Here is a 26,503-nt window from a genome sequence, read left to right as displayed (position 1 = left end):
ATGCTTTGGAGTGCTTGAGACCATTCCTAGCTGACCAGCCGGCCTTACATCTCCCCAGAGCGACCTTGGTTCACTCTGCAAGGATGTTTCTCCCGAGGATGAAAGGACATACTGTCAGCTTACCACTTCGGTGTCCGGGGATTGGTCTGCCTCCTCCGTGCCCCAGGGACGGGTGGTGGGTGCAGCAGTGGTGGACATGGAGCAGGAATGCGTGGGCTGGAGGAGGTGGAGGGCATTTTGGGGAAGACAGTCCATTCTGGATACTCTGTTGGATGGGTCCTTGGAAGCCTGGGTTTCCTGTATTTTCCCTACGTGGTGGGGAAACTGCAGTCTTGTACAGTGTAAGCTCTTGTACACCAGCAGTGGCCTGGCTGATTCTCGTTAAGTGCCTTGGGACTTGGGGGGAGGGCTTTTGACACCTGGGTGCACCCCATGTCAGCTCATGAGCTTCCCTGTCCTCCCAACGCCTGCTGACATATATGCAACATGTGTCACAGTGGGGACACGGAGAGGACATTATCAAAGAGCCAGTTGTCACTTAAGACAGGTGTCCTGTGTGAGGGAACCCCGTGTGTCGAGGGCCCAATAAACAGTGGTTTCTACCTGGGAGGAGAGAGAAATGGAAACGGAAGGGTCACACACCCACCCATGACGCAGGATCTCTGAGGGTAGGGTGCCCTGCCAGCTGAGCTGGGCACTGCCGCTGCTGGAAGCCTCCCTGGCTAGCGGCTACGGTGCTGCTGCCCCCTGGTGTCCGTTGGTGGAATCATGTCCCTACCTGGCCCTTCTAACTCAGCCCTTTGCTGTCTTGTGCCTTTGCAGACCGAGAGTCCATCTTCTTCAACAGCCACAATGTGTCAAAGCCAGAGTCATCGTCGGTCCTCACCGAGGTATGTGGCTTCTGTGTGGTGGCCTGCCCTCACCTGGACTTGGTGTGAGGTGCTTTTGGTCTTGGGGCCCCTTGCTGGGCTCTCGGCCAGGCAGAGTGGGAAGGGCAAAGGGCCCCAGGGTTAAGGTTAGGGCACCACAGCTGTGCATAGGTGACAGGTGATGCTTTGGAGCCTGGGTGGAGGCAGGGGTGTGGCTTAGGGTCTGCCCTGCTGCTCACAGTCCCATCTCTCCTGTCCACATGGGTCTCCAGTGAGCAGTGGCTAGGAGCCTGCCGTGGGGTGGTGTGAGTCCCCCACCCCCAGTGCAGTAGCAGGGACATTGCAGCTGGTGTTCAGTGAGTGCACTTTGTGAGGCTTCAGCCCAGGTGCCCAGTGGAGAGGGGAAACCAGAGGAGAGTTGGTAACTCCCCTAGGTTTGCCAAGGGTGAGCAGAGTTTGACTGTGACCGTCTGAGTCCAAGCTAGGTGACTTCCTCCCACAGTGGCCATGCTGAGCAGCGGCTCTGAGAGATGGAAACCACCTCCGGGCCGCAGTCTGCTGCTCGCCCCTTCATCTAGCTGGCAGGCCAGCAGTGCTACTGTCTTGTTCCCTGGACTCGTCCTGTCCTGGGGCGCCTGTTTCCGTGAGCTCATGTCCATCTGATATTCTGAGGCTTGGCCTGTGTCCCCTTCCTCTCCTGGGCTGGGACAAGAGCTACAGCTGGCCATGGCACCTTGGCCTGCTCTGTGTGGCCCACTGGGAGCTTCCTTGGTCTCGCACTCCTGTCCCCCGAGTCCTCGCAGCATGTCACCTTGGTGTTTGTTTCTGGTTTGTTTGGGAAGCTCAGAGGATTAGACAAAGCATGATGTGGACAGGGACCTGGAGGGACACTGCTGTCCTTCAGGATGTGGACAGATTTCCCCAGGAGCCAGTCAGGGAAGCTATGCGGGGTGACCAGATTATAAACAAAGCTTCTTGGGGCCGGCCAGTGCATGCGGTTAGATGGAGTAGGTGCTCGGTGCAGGAAAGGCCGTCTGCTCGGTGTGAGACTCTCCAGGACTTCCTCCCAGCTGGATGTCCACACCTCATCCAGCCAGAAGGGAGTCCAGTTCCCTTCTGCACACCTCCAGAGATGCTGTTCCTGCCAGTGTCCTTGCCCAGTACAGGGCTAGCGTCTCAGGACTGAACCCTGACTGTCTGAGTTCAAGCTGGGTGACTTAGTGTTCCCGAGGGACACTGAGGGCTGTGAGCAGAGGTCCGCCTGGACACAGCCGGGCTCTTCCCCACGAGGGAGGCCTGCAGGTGTCCTGCCTTCCCCTCAACATGTGGCTGCTCCTCAAGAGTCCACCTGGGCTGGCCCTTGGAGGTGGAGGACAGGGCCAGATCATTGGTGCCACCTTTTCCCTGGGAGGTGCCAGCCTGACTCAGCCTCTGTGATCCAGGAATTGGTGTCACTGGGGTACCATGCAGGGATCTGCTGGCCTGGGAGCTACCTCCTGTCCCAGCCGGTGCCTTCAAGCTGGGCCTCGATGTACCCTGTCCGGGCCATTGTCAGCTCTGCTGGGGTGAGGCTTAGGTGGGACTCGCTCTTTGCTATGTGTGCAGTGAGTGCTCAGTGTCCCTGGGGGGGGGGGGTAAGGCCATCGGGACAGTCCACTGGGACACCCAACTCCATCGCCTCCTTCCCCAGAAAGCCTGGTCACACCATTTGTGTATAACACACTGGCAGGATTTCCACACGTTCACCCTGTCCTGGGCTGGCTGTTTGGTTTTGGGTAACCACATGGCTTCAATAGGATTTCTGAGATTCCTTCACTGGACTGAGGAAGAGCTTTATAAACAACTCGTCAGGAGATGGTAACGGGGCAGCAGCCTCGGCAGCCGCAGCCTGGCCCTGCCATGAGCCTGAAATACCAGCTCACCAGAGTCTTGGGCCCTGAATGTTTTTATTATCTCATCTACTGGGGTTGAGAAGTTGGTGCCTGGGCAGAGTTTGGCCACAGCTCAGGGCTTGCAGTAGGGAGCAGGCGAGCCGAGGCGCCCTCGGGGGCCTCCCTGGGCTGAACCTCAGGCTCCGAGTGGCCCAGAAGTCTGCCAGGCCACTGCTGGGGACCTCCCTCCCCAGGTCAGACACAGGGTGTTGGTGTCATGGGCCTGTTCTGCAGAGCTGGACGGGTGGCTCAAACCACAGAGCAGACAGTGCCAGGTGTCAGACCCTGCATAGCACAGTTCTGGAAGTTCCCTGTTGTCCATTTCAGGGGTAGAGACCATTTTGTTTGTCTTGGTGACCGAGGGCCCTGGGTCCTGACCCAGCTTCACTCCCTTGTTTCTTGAGATAAATGTCACACAGATAAAATTACCCACCTTAAAGCAAGCGGTTCAGTGCGGAGCGGTTCTTTGGCCTTCCCCACCCTGTGCCTGCGAGTGGCCTGTCCCTCCTGCCCCAGCACCGAGTAACCGCCACCCTGAAGCCTGTCCCATGGATTTGCCCACTCTGGACATTGTACGTAAATCGAATCGCACAACACATGCCCCTGGTGACTGGCTTCTTTAGTGCGATCTTTCCAGAGACCGATGTTCTCTAGTTCAGGCCACACATCACGGTCTCTTCCCTTCGTTTGTCTGTTGGCACTGGCTCGCTCCCCCCATGGCTGTTGTGAGCGATGCCACAGCTCGAGTGGGTGTTCACGGGTGTTGGAGTTGTTTTCAGCCCTTGGGTTTCAACTCAGGAGTGCAGCTGCTGAGTCATGTGATATTCTGGGTTCAATGTTTTAACGCAGTTGTGCTTTCATCAGCCACCCTGTTCCCCTCTGGCCCCTGAATCCCAACACCCGGAACTCCCCATTTATTAGGCACTTGATGTGCTCGTTTTTGCCCTATAATTCAGATGCAGGGTTCCCTGGCAGCAAGTCCAGGATGGAAGCTTCCCTATTCCCATTTTACAGATGGGAAAACTGAAACTTTCCCGAGAATCTAGAAAGCTTGGAAATCACTATCAGGATTTGAATCCAAATCCCTTAACCCCCACTTGAAGGTCCACTTCCTTGGAGGCCCTGGCCAGGGAACAGGCTTGAACACGGGAAGGCTCAGGTGCCTGTCCCAGGCTACCTAGACTAGGACAGAGTGGGAGGCACAGCTGGGACAGCCCTGCTTGCCCCACAGGAGCATCACTAAAAGCTAAAGGTGGCCTGGCCAGTCATGTGGGAGCAGCAGCAACTAGCAGCCCCAGGGAAATGCCCTCGTCTGTCGCTTGCTGGGAAGGGAAGATGGGCCCAGCGCGAGAACCCACAGCTGCGCTGCCCACGATGGAGGAACGGTGTGAGGACGCGACAGCCCGCCGCCCCCTCTGCCCTTGCTCTGCGTCTCCACTGTCGCTGTCTCCTGCGGCCTCTGAGCTCTGCCTCCGCTCTGCCCGCCCCAGATCTTCCCACCTTCAAGGCTCAGCTCAGCGCTGTCCCACCTCCACCTTCGTGTCGTCTAGGTCCGGGACCCTGCACATGGCCTTCCTCCCTACCAGAGGATTGGGTTTAGAGGCTGAAAAAGCTCATCCCTAACCTGTGCTTTCATGCTGTGTGACTCGGGACTGGCCATGGCCCTCTCTGAGCCCTTTCCCCGTCCTGTAAATGTTGTGAATGATGCCAGCCTCCAGGGTACTGACAAGCACTCAGCCCACTGCCGAGCCATCTACTTCCAGGGCTGCCTGGTCCTCTGCAGGCCAGAGCAGGCCTAGGGCCAAGTGCTCACCACGGCCCATCTGTCCTTTGTCCTGGCGTGCAGGGTGGCAGGGCTCGGCACCCCCTGTAGGGTTCTTTGTGTGGTGTGGCCGGCACCCCTACCCCGGCCTGACCTGTGTGTGTGTCGGCAGCTGGACAAGATCGAGGGTGTGTTCGAGCGGCCCAGCGACGAGGTCATCCGGGAGCTGTCCCGGGCCCTCCGCCAGGCGCTGGGCGTGTCGCTCTTCGGGATTGACATCATCATCAACAACCAGACGGGGCAGCACGCGGTCATCGACATCAACGCCTTCCCAGGTGAGCTGCAGCCTGGTGCTGTCCCCGCCAGGCTCCTGGGTTTTCAGCCTCAGTCCTTGGGCAGTGGCAGAGGAGCGAGCTGGTGGGGTCTCAGGAGCCCCCTCGCGTGGGGCCTGCAGAGCCTTGAGCATCGACAGGGTGGGTGCCCAGGGCGCAGGAGGGGCAGGAAGATCCACGTGTGGGTACCAGGAAGGCAGCAGGCCCAGGCGGCTCGTCACCCCCTCATGACCTGTGCCGTTGGTTGCACCGCTGGCCTTGACCGGCTCTATCAGTCATCCCCTGGGACTTGCCGTACTTACAGAGCTGAAAAGACCTTGAGGGGAGCACAGCCCTCCACAGTGCACATGCAGGGAAGCTGAGGCCCCCGGACGGAAAGAAATTGTCCTGGTTGCATGGTACCTTGGTGGCAGGGCCAGCCACTCCCAGCTCCTTGCTGCTTCCACTGCCCGCCCCTCCAGTGCTCCAGCCAGCACTGCACCCCCATCTCTAAGAGGCAGAGGCAAGATGAGGGCCCCTCAGCCAAGAAGCTTGCTGACTCCGAGGCTCCCCACCTCTCGGAGCTCCGCCCCAGGCCCACAGCCTGGCCTTGCCTTTTTAGTCTGCCAGGGTACAAATCACCTGACTGGCCAGAGAGCTTTTTGCCATGATTGTCTCAGGTATTTTGCTATAGTAATGGCAAACTGATGAACGCACCGATAATGGCTTATTTGGATTATAGTTTGGAGATTGGGTGCCAATCCCAGTGCATGGTCTTCCAGGGTGAGAGGGGAACAGAAGCTGCCCCAGCAGTGGTGCCTCTGCAGTGGTCTCTCTCCATGTCCAGACGTGGAAGCCGAGCACAGAGTAGACACAGTGGTAGTGATCTGTCCTTGGCTAGGCTGACCAGGTCCTGAGAGATCGATCATTATTCCAAGTGCATAGTGACCTTATGCACTACCACCTCCACCTATGTGCCTTACCACATTGTGTAGTTCTGTTTGTGAGCTTTCTATGACTATAACAAAATACCTGAGTTACTCGCCACAAGAGTATGGGACGCTGATTTTAGCTAGAGGTGTGAGTTTGAATCTATGATTCAAAGTTGGCCCCGTTACTTCTGGACCTGTGAGCGGGCAGCACGTTGCAGGCTGGAGGTTCTGGAATTGAGAAAGCCTCTTCAGTTCAGGAATGAAAGAGAGGGAGCTGGGGAACAAGGGCACACCTTCATTGGCCAGGAGACTTCCGCTTGACCCCCACCTTGTAAAGATCCCCTCACCTCATTAGGCTCCATAGGGCAGGAACCAAGCTGTACATACAGGCTTTGGGGGATGCTTATCCGGACCACAGCAGTGGGCAGACCAGCGATTAAATGAGATGCTGAGACCATTCCTGGCAGGGATAGGACAGGGTGTTTGCATCAGCTGAAATTGTCAGCTTTTCATACCTTGGGGATAGCTAGGGATCAAGGGCCAGCTTTGGGACCACATGTGCCCCCCTTGATTTCTCCCAGCCTCCTCTCTGCTGGGCCTGCTCTTTCCGTGTCACCTCCTCCTCCCATCACCCTTTGGCTGACACCCCTGTGCTCTCTGTGTCTCCCGCCCCAGGATACGAGGGTGTGAGCGAGTTCTTCACGGACCTCTTGAATCACATCGCCACCGTCCTGCAGGACCAGAGCACCAGTGTGGCTGCCGCGGGGGATGTGGCCCCTCTGAGGCACAGCAGGCTCCTGGCCGAGCAGTCGGGCAGCCTGGCGGGCGAGCGGACGTGCAGCGCCGGCCCTGGCTGCTGCAGCAGCCTGATGGGCCAGGACACGCCCTGGACCGCAGAGGCCGACACGGGCGGCGTGGGCGCAGGTGGCTCTGCCAAGCTGCCGCACCAGAGACTCGGCTGCACTGGCGGCGTGTCGCCCAGCTTCCAGCAGCACTGCGTGGCCTCCCTGGCCACCAAGGCCTCCTCGCAGTAGCCATGGAGCTCAAGACCCAGAGGGGCAGCGCGGAGCGCAGATATACCCGCTGGGCCAGCAGCTCCCGATGGGGACGCTACTGAGAATTCCCGATGATCTGATGCTTCTTTTTTTAATTTTTAATCTGATTTTATGATGTCATGATTTAAAGGAGGGGTAGGGGGAAGATGAAGAGAGCACCTAGTAGCCCAGCTCATGGGAAAGGGGCACCCTGCCTAGTTCCTGCTGTGCAGATCTCTTCACACTGAGTTTACACATGCTTGTGTTTTCAACACTAGGTGTGAATGTGAAGTGGATGTGTGTGTGTGTGCAGGCGTGTGTGTGTGTGCGTGCGTGTGTGTGTGTGTGTGTGATTGCTGTGCAAGTGTGCATGGTTGTGTGCGTCTGTCTCCATGGCTGCTGTGGGCCAGGCCTTTGGGGACCCTGCGAGGAGGCCTGGATGTGCGGTTGGTGGCTGCAGAGTGAACCGAGGCACGGTTCCTCGCCCTCCCAGCTCCAGGCCGCCCCCGCCCAGACCTTCCCCTCCCCCTGCCGTGTCTTCTGGACCAGCAGCCCCCACGTGTGTGGCCGAACCCTCACGCTAAGCCAGGGAGCTCTCAGGCCCTTTGGCAGAGCTTGTGCTGGGGATCTGCACTGTGACCCGCCTTCCCACTCCAGGGATGGGAGAGGAAGCTCCCGGGGGAGAGGCCAGGGCCCCTGGTTGCTGCCACTCTTCCCCTGCTCCCCGGAGTCACCAGGCCTCTCCATGTAGGTCCAGCCCAGTGCTGACCCTTGCCAGGATCCCTGGGCTGAGTCCACCTGTGCCCAGGATTTGTGCTGGGACTTAGAACAATTTTCCTGAGTCTTTGGGCCTCTGTCCCCTCGTCCCTAGTGGGTAGCCGAGACCAGAGAACTGAAGAGCTGGCTTTGCGCCCTAGCCCAGAGCGGCAGTCTGCTTTCTCTGTGGCACTGGGCAGGGTGAGACATGGAGCCTCTGGGGGGCATCAGAGCCATCTGAGGTCTCTTCCAGGGCAGGAAGGGGACACCCAGGCCGTGTGGGTCCACTGCTGTCCACCTGCAGCAGCCCTTATCCCGCAAGCAGGCACCGCACAGCCCTCCTGGTCTTCGTAAGCCCAGGCACTAAGCCAGCCCTCGAGGAACTGCACCCCACCCCAGCCTCACCTGTCCTGTCGTCATGGCTGCGGGCTGACCACAGTTGATACCAGGGTCCAGGGTCCAGGGGATGGGGGCATCTGAACAGCCTTCTCTGCCCAGAGTGTGTGGAGCCTGGGACTCCCTGACAGCATCTTGTGTCATAAGAAACCAGTCGACTTTGGAAGAGAAAAGGCCTCTGATCTGCCCTCTGTAGTCCTGTGAGGCAGAGGACACTGGAAGGGGCCCAGAGTGGCCCTAGGGAGGCTGCCAAGGCAGGCACACAGTGGGGTTTCTGAAGGCTTCCTTCCTTCAGGGCGGGGCCAGGCTGAGGGGCGGAAGCCAAAGTGCCCAGCTTCCTTGGAAAACGGGCCCTGGGCCGCCATGGTTACGTGAACCAAGTGTTGCCCTGATGGTGTCTGACCCTGAGTCCGGGAAGCAGGAAAGCGTGGCCAGCCTCTTGCACTGCTTTGTTTCCGAAATAAACTACTGAAATCAAACTGCATTTCACACGTGTTTACAAAATGTTGCTCGCGTTTGTTATGTCATCCTCCTGATCTTTAAAGAAAAGATGTCTAATAAAGCAGCTTTATGCCTTTTAAATAAAATCCTATGCCACTCTGCCATGAGGACGGGCGACGTGTGCGGCGTGACTCAGCTCTGTCGGATCCCTGGGCAGCTCAGTGCTGTCCAGCATCACGCATGGTTGCGTCTAGGGCTGGGTGCCAAGTGACTACTTTCCTGGGATGCTAAGTTTCTACAGGTCACTGTGACGGGGGGGGGGGGGGAGTCGCATCTTCCAGGAATGGAAACTGAGGATGGGGTCTGGCCTCATAGAGACCTTGCAGTGTGAAGTGGACAGGGGCTACCCATCAGGCTGATGGACACTGTCCAGCAGGCACAGGAGCATTGTCAGGCCCTGTAGATGGTGATAAGGACCCGATAGGCTGTGAAGGATGCCAGGCTGAGATAACCCCACGTGTCCCCCGGGTGTATGTCCCGCCCTATGCAAGTTGAGCACATTGCACGTTTTCCCTGAGGCCTCACTGGCCCCATCCTTGGGCTGTGTGAGGGACAAACAGTCCCACTGAGGCAGCCTCCTCGTCCGTGAGGTGTGAACCCACTGAGAGCATCACACCCACAGGAAGCCCCGCCAGGAAGAAGCAGGTTGCTGGGGTCAGCTGCCAGCGCCCAGTGCGGCTGGAAGCCAGGCCTCAGTTTCCCTCCCCAGCTGGTCAGCACATTGCCCTGAGGCCCCACAGCACCCATCCTGGTGGTGGTCAGGGCACGGGGCTGCAGCTCCAGCAGGGCTGTGTTTGGGCTGAAGGTTTCAGAAGGTCACCTCATGGTTCCTACGTTGAACCACTGGGAACAGATGCCTTGGGTCACGAAGTGACGCGATTTCATGTGCAGGACATCCAGGGTGCTGGTGTTTGTCTTCACCAAGACAGTCACGGGGAGCCTGTCCTGGACTTTGCCATGAAAGTGACATGTCACTTCATCACGGAAGTGTGGGTACGGCTGGCCCACAGTCACCCAGTGTCCTGTGTGGGAGTCACATCCTATATGTGGTCTGCCATGTCCTTAGTCCTATTGGTGCCGGAGGGATGACCTTGAACAGGCTTTCCTGTCCCCAGAGGCCATTGACTGGGCGTGGTAGCAAACCGCAAGGCTCTAGTAGGAACCTGGCTTTGCCCACTGAGAAAAGCGACTTCAAGACCAGGTGAAACTGTCCCCTTGATCTTGCCAGCCTCATGCCTGGATCTTAGGCATTTACAATGGCTGCTGGCCAGAGAGCCACTGGCTGGCCCCATGAATATCCCTGGGGTTTGTGTCTGCCCTCTTTTCCGTCCCCTAGAAACCAGTCACTTACCCAGTGGGCAGCTCCTCTCCTTGCCTCTGTGACTCCAGAGCTCTTGGGCTGGGCATCACCTGTCCCTGAAGGAGCTCAGTTCCTCCAGCACAGGTCACCGTGGGGTGGACAAGTGCAGTAACCCTTGATGGGCTTCGGCTTCTCAACTCAGCCTGGCTACACCTGCTGCCACGTTCACCTGCCTCGGCCTGAGTCCCATTGGGACAGCGCGGCCAGGGGTCCTTGCTTGAGTCCCCCTCAGGCCTCCGCCACTCCACACAGCATTGCCAGCGAGGGCTCGGAGCCCCACCCCATACCTCGTGCAGAGGAGAGCTGGCTGTCACAGGCTGTGTGATCTTTGGCTGGACCCACTTCCTTCAGGCTATGACCAGGAAGGGTGCCCCGAGGCTGACCAGGGCCTTTTCCAGGAATGGCTGTTTTCACTTTATTTTCTGAATCCCCTGCAACTTGGCATCTTGCACAAATGGATCCTTCTCCAGGGTGTGCCAGGTCACCTTTGAGGCTACCTGTGGAGAAGCTGCTTGCGGAGGGCTTTCACTTGGATACTGCTGGTTGTGCCACCCCTCCACCTGTGCTTCATGACAGCTGCTGTCTGTGTCACCCCTACCCTGTTCACAGGAAGCTCTGCCAGAGTCCAAGCTGGTGAGTCCTTAGTCGGTGTGAGTTTCTATCTACGAAATCAGGGCTTCTGCCCACTGGATTGGGTTTGCTCCATGCGGTTACAGTGCATGGTTACATCTTTGGGATGGGTCATTATGGGCAGTCCCTGGACTCCGGTGGAATACACCTCGCATTGTGGCAGTTATTACATCACTGTCAGTGGGGTGTGACCTGACATTTAGGAACAGGGAAGCAATAAACACCTTACAACCACAGCCCTTCAGAGGAGGCAGGCAGCAGCAGCAACAGGCTTTCTGGGACCCCAGAGACTCATGTCATTTAGTCGTGGTTTTCTGGTCCACGTTACCCGTCTCTCCAGTCCTTCCCACTGTCTAGTAAGGAGATAAGAAGTGTTGTCCCCATTCTATAGATGATAAAACTGACGTGGCTGAGCTCTCCAGCTAGGTAGTGGCTGGGACAGGGACTCCACCTTCAGTCTGAAGTCAAAATCTAGGTTTTCACTCTTGCACCCGGCTTGCTCAGAGTCATCAGCCAGAGCCTGGTGTTAGGTTTTTCAGTGTTAGGGAGACAGAGAGAAAAAGGCCTTTATTGTGGTCATGGGAGCAGAAAATTTCAAGATTCCCTCAAAAAGAGGGCGCTGGGGAATGGCCTTTATGGAGTGGCTGGGGTGGAGGCTTGGGTGGCTGTGTAGTGTTGGGATTGGAGAGGACTTGGCACATGCGCAAAAAGGGAGCAGGAGGTTTATTTCTAGAACTAGAAGGAGAACCCAGAAGTTTCGGAGAGATGCGCTGCAGTCTTTCGAGGCTGGATGCCAAGTTAGAGACGGCTAAGCCCCAGGCTGGCAGAACCATCACCCGGGTCCTCGGGACGTGGCTCCCAAATCCCAGACGGGGCCCTGCATTTGGCTCTGCACGGGCCCCCTCAGGGTGGCAGGGGGCTCTGAGTTGGGCCTACAGTGCCCATGCCCCCAGTCCCATGCCTGCCAAGGTCCCAGAGTCTTCTTGCCCCTGCCTGGAGGAACCACCCTCCCTGCTTCGCTGTTACTGGAGGTCTGAGCTGCCATCTGGACAGGGACTTGCAGATCCCTGACCAAAGCCAGCAAGCAGAGCTACACTTAAGCTCCACCTCTGTCCTTCCTTCTGCAGGGACATGGGCTCCCAGAGAGGCCAGGGCTGGCCTCCCTGCCGCCAAGGGTCCTGCAAGTTGTTTTGGCTGTGGAAGGGTCCAGCTGTCTCTCTGGGCAGTGAGTTTCTCAAAGCCAGGGCTCGTCCTAGTCATTGCCAAATGCTCAGATTTAGGCCTATGAAGCCCAAAGCAGCTGTGCACAAATGTTTGCTGAGTGTCTGAATGATTGGCCTTAGTGGTCTACCAACACATGGGGTACAGCACCCCATCCTTGCCTGTTATTTGCATAATCTGTGGGGCGCCTCATTCTTGCCTGTGACTTTGATGAGCCCTTGCACCTTTTTTTGGCCTCAGTTTCTTCCTTCTCAAAACTGAGACTAAGACCCACTTTGTTCTAGTGAACCATTAGATATAGAGAACCTTCAGACTCCCCATAGTCCTGTGCACATCACCAGCAGCCCTGGCGGAGACAAGATGGATGTGTGCAGCTCAGAGGACACATCAGGAAGTCCACAACTGCCCTGGTACCTGTGGCCAGCAGGGCTTCTAGCCCCACAGGGGATGGGGGAAACAGCAAATTAGGAAAGGATCATCTCAGAACAAGTACCGTGTCCCAACCTGGCCTCACCTCCACCTGTGTCACCTATACCGTACACACGGTCTTGTGGGCAGGTGAGCACCACCATTCTATAGATGAGGAAACTGAGGTCCATAATCCCACAGCTAGGAAGTACCCCAGGAAGGAGTCACCCCAGGCTGACTGAATTCTGCAGTCCCTTTGCCCACATCCAGGGCTCCCACCCCACTCAAAGTTGAGAAGAAAAAAAGCCAAAAAAAAGAAAGAGGCCAGAGCAGATTTATTTTTCTTTCGATAATTCTTTTACAGAATATATTATAGTCAGGAGTTCTCAGCTTTCACCAAAAGAACAGAAGTTATTGCAGTTGTGCCCAGTGGGTGCAAACGTGGAGGGGGGACTTCTAGAAAGCTGCCAGTGCTCACAGAGAAATAATCCGTGTTGAAAGTTACGGAGCTGCCCCATGGGGGTGAGAGCAGACGGGGGAGGGGGTGACAGGGTGATCTGGGCTTGGGTGGGCTGGAGGACACCTGCCTACCGGAAGCAGTGTCCAGCCCGCCTGGCCAGGGCCTGCAGAGGGGACCACCGAGCCAGGGCCATGGGGCAACTTGGGGCCCTGGCCACCCCTCTCCCAGTGCTTCAGCCCCTCCGCAGCGCCTGCAGCTGGTGGGCCACCTTCTCCAGCTCTGCCTCGATGGCTGACAGGCTCTCCAGCTCCTGGTCCTAGGAGAGAGCATTGAGTGTCACTCCGGGGCTGGGCTGTGCCAGCAGCATCAGGGACAGTTGCCCAGACTGGCTGCGCTCCTGGTTAGCTGTGTGACCTTTGCCTCTGTGAGCCTCAGGAGCCCCATCTGCTTCATGGCCAAATGCCATCACCCTGCTGGGTGCTCCGAGGACTGTGATGCACAAAAGGCGGGGAGCTGCACGGTGGCTTCTCAGCCTCACTTCCTGACATTTCAGGGCATGCGGGAAACAATGCTTCCGGTCCCTGTAGCCAGCCCCCAGCACGCACACACACCTGCACAGGGAGCAGTGGCCTGCGTGGTAGACCAGGCCTGAGCTGGACCTGTGCTTCAGTGTTGCTCCTGAGGGGCCATGGGGACTGTGCTGCGGGGACTGTGCCGTGGACGGGGGGCTCTGGTAACAGCCCACACTCGCCTGTCTACAGCTGGGCCTTCCTTCGTCCTAGGTCCTGATCTCAGCAGGACCCCAAGTTCTGGCTGCCAGTATGGTTTAGGGAAGCAAGCGTCCCCGCTGAGCCCTGCCCTGTGACCCAGTGTTGCAGAGCATCCAGGCCCTGAGAGCTTAGACTCCCAGGAGAGTACAGCCTGCCTCGGGGCTGGAAGGAGGCCACCTCCCTGGCCTTGATCTACAAGGGGGTGTCTTCCTGGGGTCCCTGCTGATTGGGGGCTGTTGATGGAACACCCTGTCCACAGGGACACTGACAATGACTGCCTTGGAAATAGGAACACTGGGAGAGGAAGCCCCCACCCCATCGCGTCTGTGAGACTCTAGGGTCCCCATTTCTCCACCGGCCACCTTGGGCTCCCTCTGCTTGTGCAGAGGGGAATCTGGTGGGGAATTCTCCCTGACCTCGGTGGGTGGGGAAGGGGTGCTCAAGGCTGCTTGACCTGTGCCACGTCCACAGCCGCTGTCCTGTAGCCTGTCCCCCTAGGCTCAGTGGACAAGGGCACATGCCCTTTCCTAGCCCCAGCAGCCAAGAAGGGGCCTTCTTCCTTTCAGGCTGCCAACAAGACCCCATGCCAGGCCCAGAGAGAGAGTTGGGACCTCTTCTAGGTGGGCAAAGACGAGCCCTAGGGGGTCAGGGAGCCCCCTGAGCCCCAGCTCCAACCTGGCCTGTGACTTGAACCAGGCGCCACCAGGGCTTCCTCCAGCTGCTAGGAACCTGGCTCCCCCTTCCTGGGGGGCTATGCCCTGTGTCCCTGCACCACCCCCTCTCAACTACCCAAGTGACCTCAGGCAGGGCCAGGTCTTCGAGCTGGAGCTCGTGTGTGTCGTCATTGTGATAATGAGGTGAACAGAAAGGACTCCTAATCCCCGTTTCCCAAATAAGGGAACTGGTGAGGCTCAGAGGAGGGCAATGACCCGCAAAGGTCACACAGCTGGCATGAGGATGAGCCCAGGTCTGCCGATACAGGTCCACGCTCCCGACCCGTCACCACGCCCCAGGGGCCAGGTGGCCCTGTCCCCGCTCTGCCACAAAAGGCCTCAATCTGGGAGGAAGGTGTACCCAGGCTAACTGGGATCCAGGAGACTGTGCCTGAACCAGCTTCATGACCTGTCCCTTACTGTCCCTGCCCACTTCCCTCCCAGCTCTCAAGGCCACAGGTGCCCCCCAGGTCAGTCTGCCAGCCCTTTCTCTTTCCAGTCTCCCCATCACACTCCGAACTCTGCTGTCACCCCCAGGCCCTGCTCACAACTGCACAGCCTCCCAGTGGCTTTCAGGACAGAGTCCCCTCTGCCTGCCTCGCCCTCCCTGCCACCCGCCTGTCCTCCTGCCCACTGTGAGCGGGGCACTTCCCCTACCCTAGAAGCCCCAGCTGAGCACCTCCCTGGGCCTAGGTGCAAGGGCACCACGTACCCTCCGTGGCACCAGGGCCACATGTCGGGGTGAGCCCGGCCCAGGGTAGGTTCCCGCCCATACCGACCTCTGCTCTGCGGTTGGCACTGCCCTCCTCTTCCTTCTTCTCCTCAGGGAAGCTGCGGGCTCGGAGGGGCAGGCCGGCCTCGATGCTGTCCTCCCGGGAAGACGGCCTCCAGTCTCGCCTCAGCTGCGGCTCAGGGCCCGGGAAGCCATAGGCCTGGGCCCGGAAGGAGAGCTTCATGGAGCGGTCGGGGTCCTCCTCCCCCTCGTCTTCCTCCTCCAGCCGCTTCTTGGCTGCCAGCTCCTTGGCCAGCTGGTCCATCTTGCTCCAGCGCTTGGAGTCCTCCCACTTCCTGGAGAGCCGCTCCTCCTCCGGCTCCAGCTCCCCGCTCTTCCCGCCCCGGAAGGGGCCTGGAGGGGCCCCTGCCATGTCCTCCTCTTGCTCCTGCTCTCCCATCCCCTCGGGGGGCTGAGCCTCCTCAGCCCCGGTCTTCCCAGCTCCATTCACAGCCAGGGCCTCCAAATGACCTGGAGCAGGTGGTGACAAGAGCAGGAAATAAGGAGGAGCCACCACTCTCCCTGGTGTCTGCCATTCCCGGGGCCACAGATTGGGGGTCTTGCAGGGTCCAGCCTAGCCTCTCCATAGGGACCCCTCAGAGGGAGGGCTACCTTGATGCCATGTTTGTAAGACCCTCTTGGCTCAAAGAGGTCAGGGAGCCGGAGCCCATCTCTTCCTCCCGCCCCTGTCCTCTGGAGCTCCTTACCCAGCCTGGAGGAGGCCCTCATACAAGCCTCAAGGGAGCTAGAGTCTCGTACAGCCCAGAGGAAGCTGACACTGTCCTGGATTGCACTGCCCCCACCTGTCATCCTGTCTGTTTTCAGAGCCCCCTGGCCTCCCACCCTGCAAAGCCCTCTTGGCTCCCAGGTTGCAGGTGGCTGTAGGCAGCATGGTCTGGGGGTCAGACGGGCCAGGATAGGGATCTCGGCTTGCACTACCCATGAGCTGTGTGACCTTGGGCACATTCCTCAACCTTTCTGAGCCTGGTGTGCCCCATCTGGAAAACAGAGACCACACCTTTTCCTTCAGGTGGAAGGAGAAGATGGCATGAATGGGGATCCCTTCACCTGTCCCCATCTCCCAGACAAGCTTATGGAGGTCCCTATCGTCCTATATACTGTCACCTTCTGGGCTCTCCTTGTCACTGAGGTCCTGGTGGGAGCTCAGTGCTGCAGTGGGGTCTTCTTCCCCAGGCCCAGCCTTCTTTCCAGCCTCTTCCTCCTCCTCTTGTTCCTCCTCCTCTTCTCTCTTTGCTGGCTGCCCTTCCTGTGTGCCCAGGTCCTCCTCGCTGTCTCCCAGACCCCGTGTAGGGCCCTCAGCGTCCCCCACAGGCTGCAGGCCTGGGCGTTTTTCGCTGGGTAGGTTGGCTGGAGGCTGGGTGTCGGGTGCCGCCGGTGCCACCTCCTCCTCGCTGTCCTCTTCCTCCTCGCTGGGGGTCTGATTGCTCCGTGAGATCATGGACCCCTGCCCAGGTTCTGGGAGGGCCTGGGGCCCAGCTCCTTCTGTGGCTTCACTGCTCGTCTCCTTAGCGTCCCTTCCTGGTTTCACGGCCTCCTTGGGGGACGCTTCCTCCATCACCTCTGCAGAAACAACAGGGCAAAGTCAGGCCCTGAGGACCAGGGTACGTGCGGGGCCTCCCTAGGGGCCAATTTCAGATCTTAGTCATCACGTGACTTGGCTGCCAGGAAGCGCAGCCCAAGACAAGCTTTAGGGTTGCCTTCTGTGTCTGGGCTTGCTCTGCACACAACTAGCTGGCGTCTATGAGGTCTGCCTCATAGAACAGGGTGTGATTTAAAAACTAAAAACCAAACCCCAAAATCAACAGACCATGAAGATGAGCCCAGAAGACAGCAATCTGAACTGCTGTGTGACTTTGGGCACCATGGCTTCATTGTCCCCTCCATGCAGGGTTTCTGCCTTTAAATGCCCAGTTCCTCAGTATTGGTAAGGTTTTATTAAAGAGGTATTTTCCTGGAGACAAAAGCATAGCCAAGCATATGCCAGCATTTGAACTCCACCAGGACTCCAGGTGACAGGTGGTCCCATGTCTTTTGCACAAAGAACCAGATGGCCCACAGAGAGGACACTGACCCAACCCTGCTTACGCAGGCTGTAGGCAGCAGAGCTGAGCCTTGATCCCATACATACAAACGCCATGCTCAGGGTCTGCTTGCATTAAAGCTTTCAAGCGTGTGCACGTGCCCAGGGGTTACAGACCCCTCCCATGGAAACAGCATGTGGGAGCCCAGGCAGCACCCCAAGTGGCTATAGGGTGACAGCTGGGGCCTGCGTGTGGGCAGTCGACCACATTGCCCCACTGCAGTGCCACTGTGACCTAGCTCCTAGGAACTTAAATTTGCGGTTTGCCTTAGTTTACGGCTCTTTCGTGAGGGCGTACGGGTGACAGGGCATCACATGGCCCCAAGCCATGACCTCTCTGACTCCTGAAAGTTCTTTGATTTCAAGAATGAGGACCCAGTTTACTTAGGTTCTGAGCCTGCACCTCCAGCTTGACCACCAAAGCCCTGCAGGAGCTCTAGGGAGCCACAGGGTGGAGCCAGGGTGGGCAGTGCCACCTGCCAGGCCAGAGACTGTCTACCCTACAACACCAGCCCTGGGGCGGGCAGGTGGAACCTAGATTCCAATCCTTGTCATGGGACTCACCTTGGGCAGGGACTTTAATCTCTCTTAGCCTCAGTTTCCCCTGTGTAAAGGGAAGGACATAATAGCTACCATCCAGGGCTTAAGGGAGGTGCTCTGGGCTCTGAAGATGCCCTGACCGTCATGACCATGGTGCTCATGGGCCTCCCCACTTCCAGCCGGCTGAGCGCCACTGACCGTCCTGTCTGGCCTTGTCACCGTTGTTCCCTGCCACCTCTGAGAGCTCCTCCTCGAAGCTGCTGTGCTTCTTTTGTTGCTGTGCCCTCTCCCTGGTCCCTGGTGGGGAAGAGGAAAGAGAATCCCACTTGGTCCAGCCCTGGCACCCCTGCCCAGTCGCCATGTGCAAATCAGGTGACCAGGTCAGGCCTGCCCAGTGAGACACTGAGGGACCCAGGCCCATCAGGAGCCTAGGCCAAGCACTGCACCTTCATCTGAGCTCAGAGCTGCCACCCACTGCCAGGAATCCCAAGCCCCACTCCCCTCACTTGAGTGTGGGGCTGCCACCCACTTCTGTGACCCCCAAGCCCCGCTCTCTGCATCGTTCCAAGATGCTGCTGCCTCTTGGGACTGCCCACACCTGTGCCTACTTCCGGATGCTGGCCCCTCCGCCAGGCCAGCTCCACAGCTGGCATCTTGAGGAAGCTGTGGGCCAGCCCCGGCCTCAGACAAATGTGGGTTCTAGTCCTCTCCTGGCCATTACATAGTGTGGGGACCTGGGGCAACACAGGCTTTCCATGGTTGGATGCTCTTCTATGGCCACTGTTGACATGGGCAGGGACTAAGAGGCAAGTGTGCCAGGCATTACAGGGCCCATGAGAGAGTGAGGGCAAGGGCTGAAGGAGCTCACAGTGCTCTTGTAAAGGGAAACAGTCCCTGACCTGTGCACGGCACGCTGGGCACGTACACTGCGTGCTTCTACACACATTCTGCTCTAATAGTCTTCTTGACATGATATTTAGTTATTTAAACGTAAACTGCTCATTTGGGTGTGATGGTACATGCTTGTAGACCAAGCAGTCAGGAGGCTGAGACCGGAGGATTGTCATGAGTTTGATGCCAGCCTGGACTACATAGTAGTTCAAGGCCCACCTGAACTGCATAGTGAAACCCGATCTCAAAAAAAATTATCATTTTGTAATAAAGTATTTAATGCATAATTTTTAAAAACCTCAAACCCAGGATTGCTGATGGCAAAATTCACAACGGACAGGTGCTAGCAGCCACGGCTCCACCTGTATGTACCTATTCTATACCAGGCACCCATTTTGTGTTTGACAACCACATGGGTATGTGCGTGCCACTGGGCAGAGCCTTGAGTGACAGAAAGTAGGCCTGACAACCGAGGAGAGCCATGGCTGGGTCTATTCATCCATCCCCCCGATTTCCCCGATCTCACAGCCCAGCCTGCCCCACAGGGTCCAGAGAGGGGGCCTCCTGAGCCAGAACCACCTTCACCCCCCTCCCCAAGACCGAGCCCAGCCCTGAAGGTGGGTCTTCCTTTGGGTCAGAAGCAGGCACCAGACTCCCACCCAAGGCACTAGTGGTCTTGAGCCTGTTTAAATGTTCGCCTCTCTCGGGGAATCCGCTAGCAGCAGCCAGAGTTTTCTAATGGGCCCGGGCAGCGCTGTGCCTTGCAGCAATCCTGGAGGGAGTGGTTGTTTCTGCAAGATGACAGCAGCCTGGCCCTCTGCCCAGCAAGCTGTCCAGGCCCTGCTGGGATACTCTCAGGGACAGGGAGCTCACTACCTCACAGTCACTGCATTCCCAGTGTGGGCTTTCTGAATGCCTCGCTCTGAAACACACTGAAAGTCTGGTCTGTGTTTTGTGGCAGGTGAGACCTTGCCTCCCCCATCACCCCTTCAGCAGACTCAAGGGGAAAAGGCCTTTTTTCTTTTATGATCAATTTACTTCTCAGCCTACAGAAGAAAAGAATCCTCTCCACATTCTAGTCCTGAGAGTGCCTTCCTAAAACAGCTGAAGTCCAAGGCCGTCAGGAATTAGGAAGGCTGCATCTGGTTTTGACACATCCCTACTCTCTGAGTGACCTTGGACCAGATACTCCACCTTGCTGGGCCTAGATCTCATTAACAGCGTCAGTAACAGATTGGCCAGGTGGCATGGAGGACCCCACCTTTCTGCTCTGTCACTGAAAAGAACTGGGTGTTCTGGCAGACCTTGTTCAACCTTGCACCCTGATCTTCTGACTCGGTTACTGGCATTTACCCAGAATTGCATGTAGTGCCTGGAAAATACCTTGGCGAGCGAGGTCCTGGAGCTCCCTCAGCAAATTCTGGTGTCGCAGGATGGAAAGGATCCGTTCATCTGCGAGGGAGGAGCAGAATTATGGGTGGCTTCCAGGGAACGGCTGAGAGAGGTTACCATCAATATCTCCAGCTGAGTGCAAAGGGATTTGTTCTAGAAACTCAAAGTCAGGGTGGCAGCAATAAGACTAGATCTTAGGGTAGCCATGGAAATGAGCTCCTACATCAGAAGGCTGGCCACTGTTCCGTAACCCAGATTTCAGACTATGGGCAGCAGCCCTGAGCATGAATGGGGGTCTCTCCAAGCACATTTCTCACCACCATGGTGTTGCCCATGCCGTGTCTGCTCTGCAGACATGGAGGATCGTTTCTTCACTTTCTACTTGGATTATCAATGCTGCTTTCCAACCCAGAGGACTCTGCCTCACAGCTGGCCAAGACGACCATTAGTGTGGAAATATTTGGTCCCCCCCCCCACATTTCTTATTCATTACAGATCCACAGGGTATCCGCCAGGTGACAAATGCATTCTGACCCCGGGGATATAGCACACGAGATACAGGCTTCAGGGAGCCCATGGTCTGGTTGCTTGGTCTTCCAGCCCTGGCTCCATTCTGCCCAAATTCCAGCTCACTGTATTAGTGTTAGGTTGCCTCTGCTGGTCTACAGGCTCTGGGAGCATAGGAACTGTGACTCTCTCAGTACCAGTCTCCTTCAGATGCCAGCTGAGTGCTGGCCTAGGCCAGCTCTCATTCAGTAGTTAGCAGCTTCAATGATTGATTCCATCCAAAGTCACACACCTAGTGCTCAACTCCCGGCCCCAGCCTTGGACTCCTACCTCCCTGGAGGATTTCCAAACACTCCTGGCTGACAGGCATGGGGCTGGGCTTGGAAAGCGAGTCAGAGATGACTTCAACAATGCACTTCATCACCTGGAAGACAGTGGAGGAAAAGTTGGGACTGATTTGGGGGTGGGCTCAGCCCCTAAGGACTCTAGGGCAACTCTAATGAGAACGAAGGGCATCTGCTTTGATTTCCACAAGTGAGTGGGTGCCTGGCTCAGAAGCTCTGTTTGTCTTCTTAACCCAGTAGTATCAGGAATGATAGAAAATCCCTACATGATGCTTACCATGTGCCAGGCACCCCCATTGCATGGCCAGGACAGCAGCTGCCCCTCTAGGATAGATCACAGTGAGGGTAGGGTGTGCGTGTGTGTGTATGGGGGGGTAATGCTACCTTCTCATTGCAAGGTTATTTCTCTAAGGCTGAGGAACTCTTCTGGGGATCAGGAGGATGTGGCGCAAAGTGCTGTGGCCTTGCAGATGCTTCAGGGTCAGCTCTCCCAGGACTGCACAGAAGATAGCAAAGACTTCCCTGGCTCTATCTTGTTTCCAGCACACAGTGTTGTCACATGGGAGGTGTGACAGGCTCATAGTCTGGCTCCATATTCATGCACGGGATGAGTCTCCTGGCTGGATAAGGATTACACTGGCTACACCTGGCCAACAGCAGCCATCTCTCTGAAAGTCTTATCCAGGGTCCGGCAAGCTACTGTGGACAGCTAGTTAAATAGATGGCCACTGGTGAGCATGCTCCTAGAAGTGTGATTTCCGAGTGTCATGACCTTGGGAAAGTGGCTTAACCTCTCAGTGTCCTCATTTGTAAAATGGGAGTGAAGTGCTCTCCCACTGCCCCCTCCAGGGTGACGAGGCACAGATGGGGAAGCTGAACACAGCGTGCAGTTTCGCACGTGCCCAAGGAGGGCTTCTCAGCTGCAGACCTGCTTCAACAGCCTAGAGCTGGGCAGAGAAGGCGGTGTCAGACATGCATCAGGCGAGGCTGGTGGAGAGTGAGACGGTGGGAGGCTGTGACGGGGATGCCAAGGCAACCAGTCTACGGATCCCAGCTGGAAAACTGGCAAACGCTCCACAGTGTGTGCAGTCACAGCCTCAGGTGGAACACTCAGGTCTTAACCAGCTGCTCTGGCACCCGTGACCCCATACTGCTGAGCATAATATAGCGACCAACATGGATTGAATATGGGCTCTGGCATCAGTGCCCGGCGGCCTCTGCCCTGGACTCCCCGGAACCTCAGATACTGCACTGGGCATGTCAGATAATCACCAGTCTGTGAGGACAATTCTCTGAGGCAGGAATTAGGAGCCCCAGGAGGGCTGAGAGGTCAAGAAGGGGAGCTCTAAGAAAAACAGGATCCCTTTACTGAGGACCTGCTCTGTGCCAAGCACTTCACATCCGTGACTCCTACTCTGCACGCCGCCCTCAAGGGCGTAGGAAGAGGAGGGTCAGAGGAGTTAAGTGTTCCCAAAGTTGCATAGCTAGAATGAGTGGTGTGGAGGCTTAAATTCTGGCCTAGGGACAAAAATTGGAACTGTAATTAAAGAAATGAAGGTTGAGATTTCTTTGATGCTTTTGATTTAAATTGTAACTTCGAACAAAAAAAAATAGCACCTAGAAAATGAGGAGTAACATTAGTGACTCAAGCAAAGACACAGGTGAGTACAGGGCCTGGAAAACAGCCCTAGCTCAAATGGGGACAAATTCCAAGTATATCATGTGTGTAGTGTTTCTTACCGATGAGGGACCACCCCAACTCACAGTGGTGTCCCTAAGCACTTTCCATGGTGACCTCCACCAGCAGCTCCCCACTAGCAAGAACTCTGGGTGAAGAAGCAAAAATCAAGAATGTTTTCACTGTGGTCCTGTGGGAAAGCTAAGGTTTGTAGGCCTCCCAGATCGGGGTGTTGCTATCAGATCTAAAGGGGGAGCAAAAAAACAAAGGGGGACACCAGAGCCAGGCAGGTCTGTGGACAGCAATGACCACAGGAAGCCACTCCCACCAGCCACAGCGGGCCCCCTGGATTTGGAGTGTTCTGGGTGGTAGACCTGGCACCTGGACCCAGCGGGGAGCACACAGGCCCCTTTGGCTGTGCACAACCTGAGAGAGAGCTGGGGAAGTCCCCACAGCGGGACAGCGGGGACAGCAAGCAATCTTTGATATCTTCTTTTGCAAGCTGTCCCCAGGTGCAGCAGCCGCAGTGCTGGCTCTTGGCTAGCTGCCAGTCTTACTCCTGCAGCCGGGGAGAACTGGCTGCGAGGTGTCCACCACCGGAGCCTCCTCCCCCATCCCAGGGCATCCCCGGTGCTCCTGCTTACCTCGGTGTCCCCTTTAGTCATAGGGCTGTTCACGGGGAGGGCAGTGACTGGGAAGAAGAGAGAGCACCAGGGTCACGCTTTTGTACTGAGAGGAGCCCAGGCCTTCCTGATTGGGTTCATGGGGGCCCATTCATCCCATGCTGCCCCTCATAACTTTCCCACCCACAGGAGAGGCTAGGGCTGATTCTGTTTCTCTTCCTCAGATGCTGCGCCCAGGGGAGGCCCTCAGAGGCTGCACTGAAGGGCCTTAACCCTTACCTTGGGGAAAACTCGGGGCGGGTGTGTGTGTGTGTGTGTGTGTGTGCACTGCAGGCAAGTGCCTGGAAAACAAGGCCAGCGGAGCGGTGGGACTGGGGCGGGGACAGCAGCATGGAAAGGGGGGGGGACCCCAAAGGCCGGGTTAAGGAGCTGGGGAGGGATTCTGAGAGACGTTAGGAAGGTCGGGAAGTGGAAGAATGGGAGAGGGAGAGGGGCGGGAGGGCAAGCAGCAGCGGTCTTCCCCCCTTCCCCAGTGACCTTGGCCACCCCAGGGCAAAGCTGGCGTGGCCTCATGCAGCCGAGACGCCGAGACTGGACTAGGGGTGGGGGCCCCGTCCCATGCGGCCGGGAGTCCTGTCTGGGTGTCCCGCGGGGCCGGGTGGAGGCCACAGTGCTGGCCAGAAGAACGTGGCGCTGTCCGCGGTGCTGAACGCTCGCCGCGCCCAGGGGACGCGTGGACAGAGCAGGCCGGGCGCCCCTACGCCCGGGACCCTCTCGGCCGAGCCCCCGGACCGCTCACCTTGCCCGGCGCACAGCAGGAACGCCAGGACGGCGCAGGAGCGCATGGCGAGCCAGGGGCGTGGAGCGGCTGCTGCTTTGGGGACCCGCCGGGCAGCGCCGGGCGAGAGGCTGCTGGACCGGCGGCGGGCAGGGGCGCCGCGTCTCGGCGGGCGAGCGTCCGCGGCTCCGTCGGTCTGCCCGCGAGCCATGGCGCGCCCAGCAGGAGTGCGGCAGTAGTATTGGCAGCTGCGCCCCTGTACCCCGCTTATATAGAAAATCCCGAGCCCGGAAATGACGTCACCGGGCCGCCCCTGCCCCTTCCCCGCCCCCGGGGTCCGGCTGCAACTCGCTCCTCCTCCAGGCTCACCTTTGGCACCCTCCGCCCTGCCCTGTGCTGGGGCAGCTGGTGGGACTGGCGGCGAGGAGTGCCCGCGTGCAGGGAGGAAGGGCTTCAGCTGCTGCTCCACCCACCAACGGTTCAGCCGCTTTACCGTGTGCTGCTGGGCAGGGCGCTCCCGACCTCTCGGCCTCGAGTTTTTCCACCATGCACCAAGATCCCAGCGCCGGGCTCCCAGCTTCCTTCTCCTTGGGGTGCACTGGAGACATGCCCACCATTCAGGGCACCTCAAAAGACCCCGGAGGCCCTAGAGAGGGCTCCCGATCCCTTGTCTGTGCCAGGCACCCCCTCTCTGGCAACCCAGTTTTGTGCCTTCACAGTTAGTCAGTGTATGTGTTTCTGCTTCTTCAGTCATCAGTCCTCCCAGTGCCGAGCGCTGGGTGCTCGGCTGTTGCGCCCACCTGTGGCAGATCGGACCCATGGGTGTGTGGATCCTGGACTCTGCTGGCGCAGCCGCTGGAGCCCCTTTCACCTAGCTGCTCAGCCCCTTGTTGGACACCTCGGTATTAAGCTAGAATCAGTCCTGTGGCGTCTGCTCATTAGCTCAGTGGTCCAGCTCTCGGCTCACCCTCTAGCCGCCGGCAGCCCTCCCTGTATTTTAGCATGGCTTCCTTGTGCATGGTCTCGAAGCCTGGGTCTTTGGTGTGAAGTTCTGTTTCCTGGCTGGTTTCCTCAGGGGTCGGGGAGGACCCTCCATACTCTGACCATGGTGCTGCTTCCCGCCGGGGACCATATTGGAAACCACTGGGTCAGAGGAAGGGTATCTGGTGACAGCGTGGCATCGACCTGTGTCCCCCAGACCCCCTCCTTCTTGCTCCACTACCTATTGCTGTCCTTTCCTGCTGCTTCCTGCCCCTAAATGAGAAACATCTAGACTGAAATGGCCCCATTTGTGCACTTATTCAGTCAAAAGCCACTTGTTAAGCACCCCCAAGTGTTTATAATGCCTTAGCCTGGTGCCCTGCTGTTCTAGATGCTCAAGGGTGCAGCAATAAACAACGTGGGGTTCCAGCCCCTCGGGAGTCTGGGGCAGGAAGCTTGCAAGTTTGAGGCCAACTGAGTAATTTAGTAAGACTCTGCCTCCACATAAAAATATTTTAAAGTGCTGGGGTACAGCTCAGCACTCCCTGGGCTCAATACCATAAATAAATAAGTGAATAAATCAGTAATAGTACAGTCTGTCGGCAGTGAGAGCATTATAGAGAAAAACAAAATGAGGAAGGAGGTGGCCGTGCTGGGGAGGAGCAGGGTTACACTTAATTAGAGTGGGCCTGAGGAGGCCTGGCCAAAAAGGGGACAGTTGAAGTTGGCAAGGGAGGGGACAAGTGTGCAGCTCGGAGAAGATAGCTCCAGGACAGAGGACAGCCAGGGCAAAGGCTCAGAGGGAGGAAGGATCTGGCCTAGCACAGGGAGGAGGCTGGGCCCCCAAACCTGGAGAAGACAGCAGAAGAGGAACACGTGTTTCATCTCAAGAACCCGAGAGGGAAATCACCTCACCCGCACCACCCAGAGCCAGAGTGGGTAGTTTATTCTCTAGCAGCTCCTTCATTGCGGTTAGAGGAAGGAGAGGTGGCCTTATGATGTGGGTCCCTGGAAGAACACCTGCTTCCTTCCGAGCATGGTATCATAAATGTTTGTCTGTGCTGTCATCCACCGCGATTTCTTTGTGTGCCACGGTTGTTAAATTTACAGGCCGGCACAAGCTGCCCTGTTTTGGTGCAATAAAGAACAATCGTGCACATAAAGCTCTGTGTGTGAGACCAGCAGCGAAGGACTTCTCTGCCCCCCCTCCCCCAGGAAGAGGAAGCAGGTCTGGACAGTGAGAAGCGCCCTGGAACACTTGGCAAAAATCACTCTCTGTGAATGAGATTCACAGAGAGGGAGGATGGGATGGTAGCTGCTCGGGACTAGGGTAGAAAATATAATGAGTTAGTGTTTCATGGGGACAGTGGTTTTTGGAGACGGTCTTGCTGTGTAGTTCAGACCGGCCTTGAACTCACTATGTAGTCTAGGCTAGCCTTGAATTCACATTGATCCTCCTGCCTCAGCCTCTGGAGTGCTGGGATCACAGGCGTGTGTCACCACGTCCAGCAGGCACAGTTTAGGAAAATGAAAAAGTTCTGGAGATGGATGGTGTGATGGTCGGATGACAATAAGAACTCACTCAAAGCCACTGAACGTTTAAAAATGGTGAAGATGGTCGATTTGGTGTATATTTTGCCATAATAAAAAGAATCACTGTTTCTATGGAGCAGAGAAAGTGCCTCTTACTCTGTAGGGTGGGGAGAGAGGACAGGACTGGTATCCTCGCCTGTCAATGGGGCAGAAAATGTCCACTCCTGGCATGTCTGGGAGCTCTCCAACCACCACACTCCATAAACAGGAGGATAGGGGACACCAGAACCCGGCCAGGTGACCTTCAGG

General features: G+C 57.3%; 2 protein-coding genes across 4 annotated transcripts in view; one reads left to right on the top strand and one right to left on the bottom strand.

Moving 5' to 3' along the window:
- Itpk1 (inositol-tetrakisphosphate 1-kinase) overlaps positions 1-8,578 on the top strand; it is a 144,286-nt gene extending 135,708 nt beyond the window's left edge. For all 3 annotated transcript variants that reach the window (XM_063241099.1, XM_003462649.5, XM_063241098.1), the window contains 3 exons: positions 823-890; positions 4,735-4,897; positions 6,481-8,578. In XM_063241099.1, coding sequence (XP_063097169.1) covers positions 823-890; positions 4,735-4,897; positions 6,481-6,839 — 590 coding nt within the window. In that variant the 3' untranslated portion in view covers positions 6,840-8,578. The remainder of the gene's footprint in view (positions 1-822; positions 891-4,734; positions 4,898-6,480) is intronic.
- A 3,850-nt stretch (positions 8,579-12,428) lies between these two features.
- On the bottom strand, positions 12,429-23,937 carry Chga (chromogranin A). The gene is made up of 8 exons (XM_005000274.4): positions 23,702-23,937; positions 22,924-22,970; positions 20,588-20,681; positions 19,742-19,810; positions 17,666-17,764; positions 15,952-16,407; positions 14,834-15,297; positions 12,429-12,887 (listed from the first exon to the last, which is right to left on the bottom strand). The coding sequence occupies exons 1-8, from the start codon at positions 23,889-23,891 to the stop codon at positions 12,804-12,806; spliced, it is 1,503 nt and encodes a 500-aa protein (XP_005000331.1). The 5' UTR covers positions 23,892-23,937; the 3' UTR covers positions 12,429-12,803.
- Positions 23,938-26,503: the final 2,566 nt, after the last annotated feature.

Source organism: Cavia porcellus, unplaced genomic scaffold (genome assembly GCF_034190915.1).
Source record: "Cavia porcellus strain 051 isolate PalLab524CR breed Dunkin Hartley unplaced genomic scaffold, mCavPor4.1 scaffold_31, whole genome shotgun sequence".
In the NCBI taxonomy this organism is placed as follows: domain Eukaryota; kingdom Metazoa; phylum Chordata; class Mammalia; order Rodentia; family Caviidae; genus Cavia; species Cavia porcellus.
This window is presented reverse-complemented; position numbering and strand designations above follow the sequence as displayed.

Coding starts and splice junctions, on each gene's coding strand:
- Chga (XM_005000274.4), bottom strand. CDS start 23,891: ATGGCTCGCGGGCAGACCGACGGAGCCGCGGACGCTCGCCCGCCGAGA. Junction 19,811..20,587: donor TTTGGAAATCCTCCAGGGAG/GTAGGAGTCCAA, acceptor CCTCCCTCGCAG/ATGAACGGATCCTTTCCATC. Junction 12,888..14,833: donor GTGCCAACCGCAGAGCAGAG/GTCGGTATGGGC, acceptor GCTCTCTCCTAG/GACCAGGAGCTGGAGAGCCT.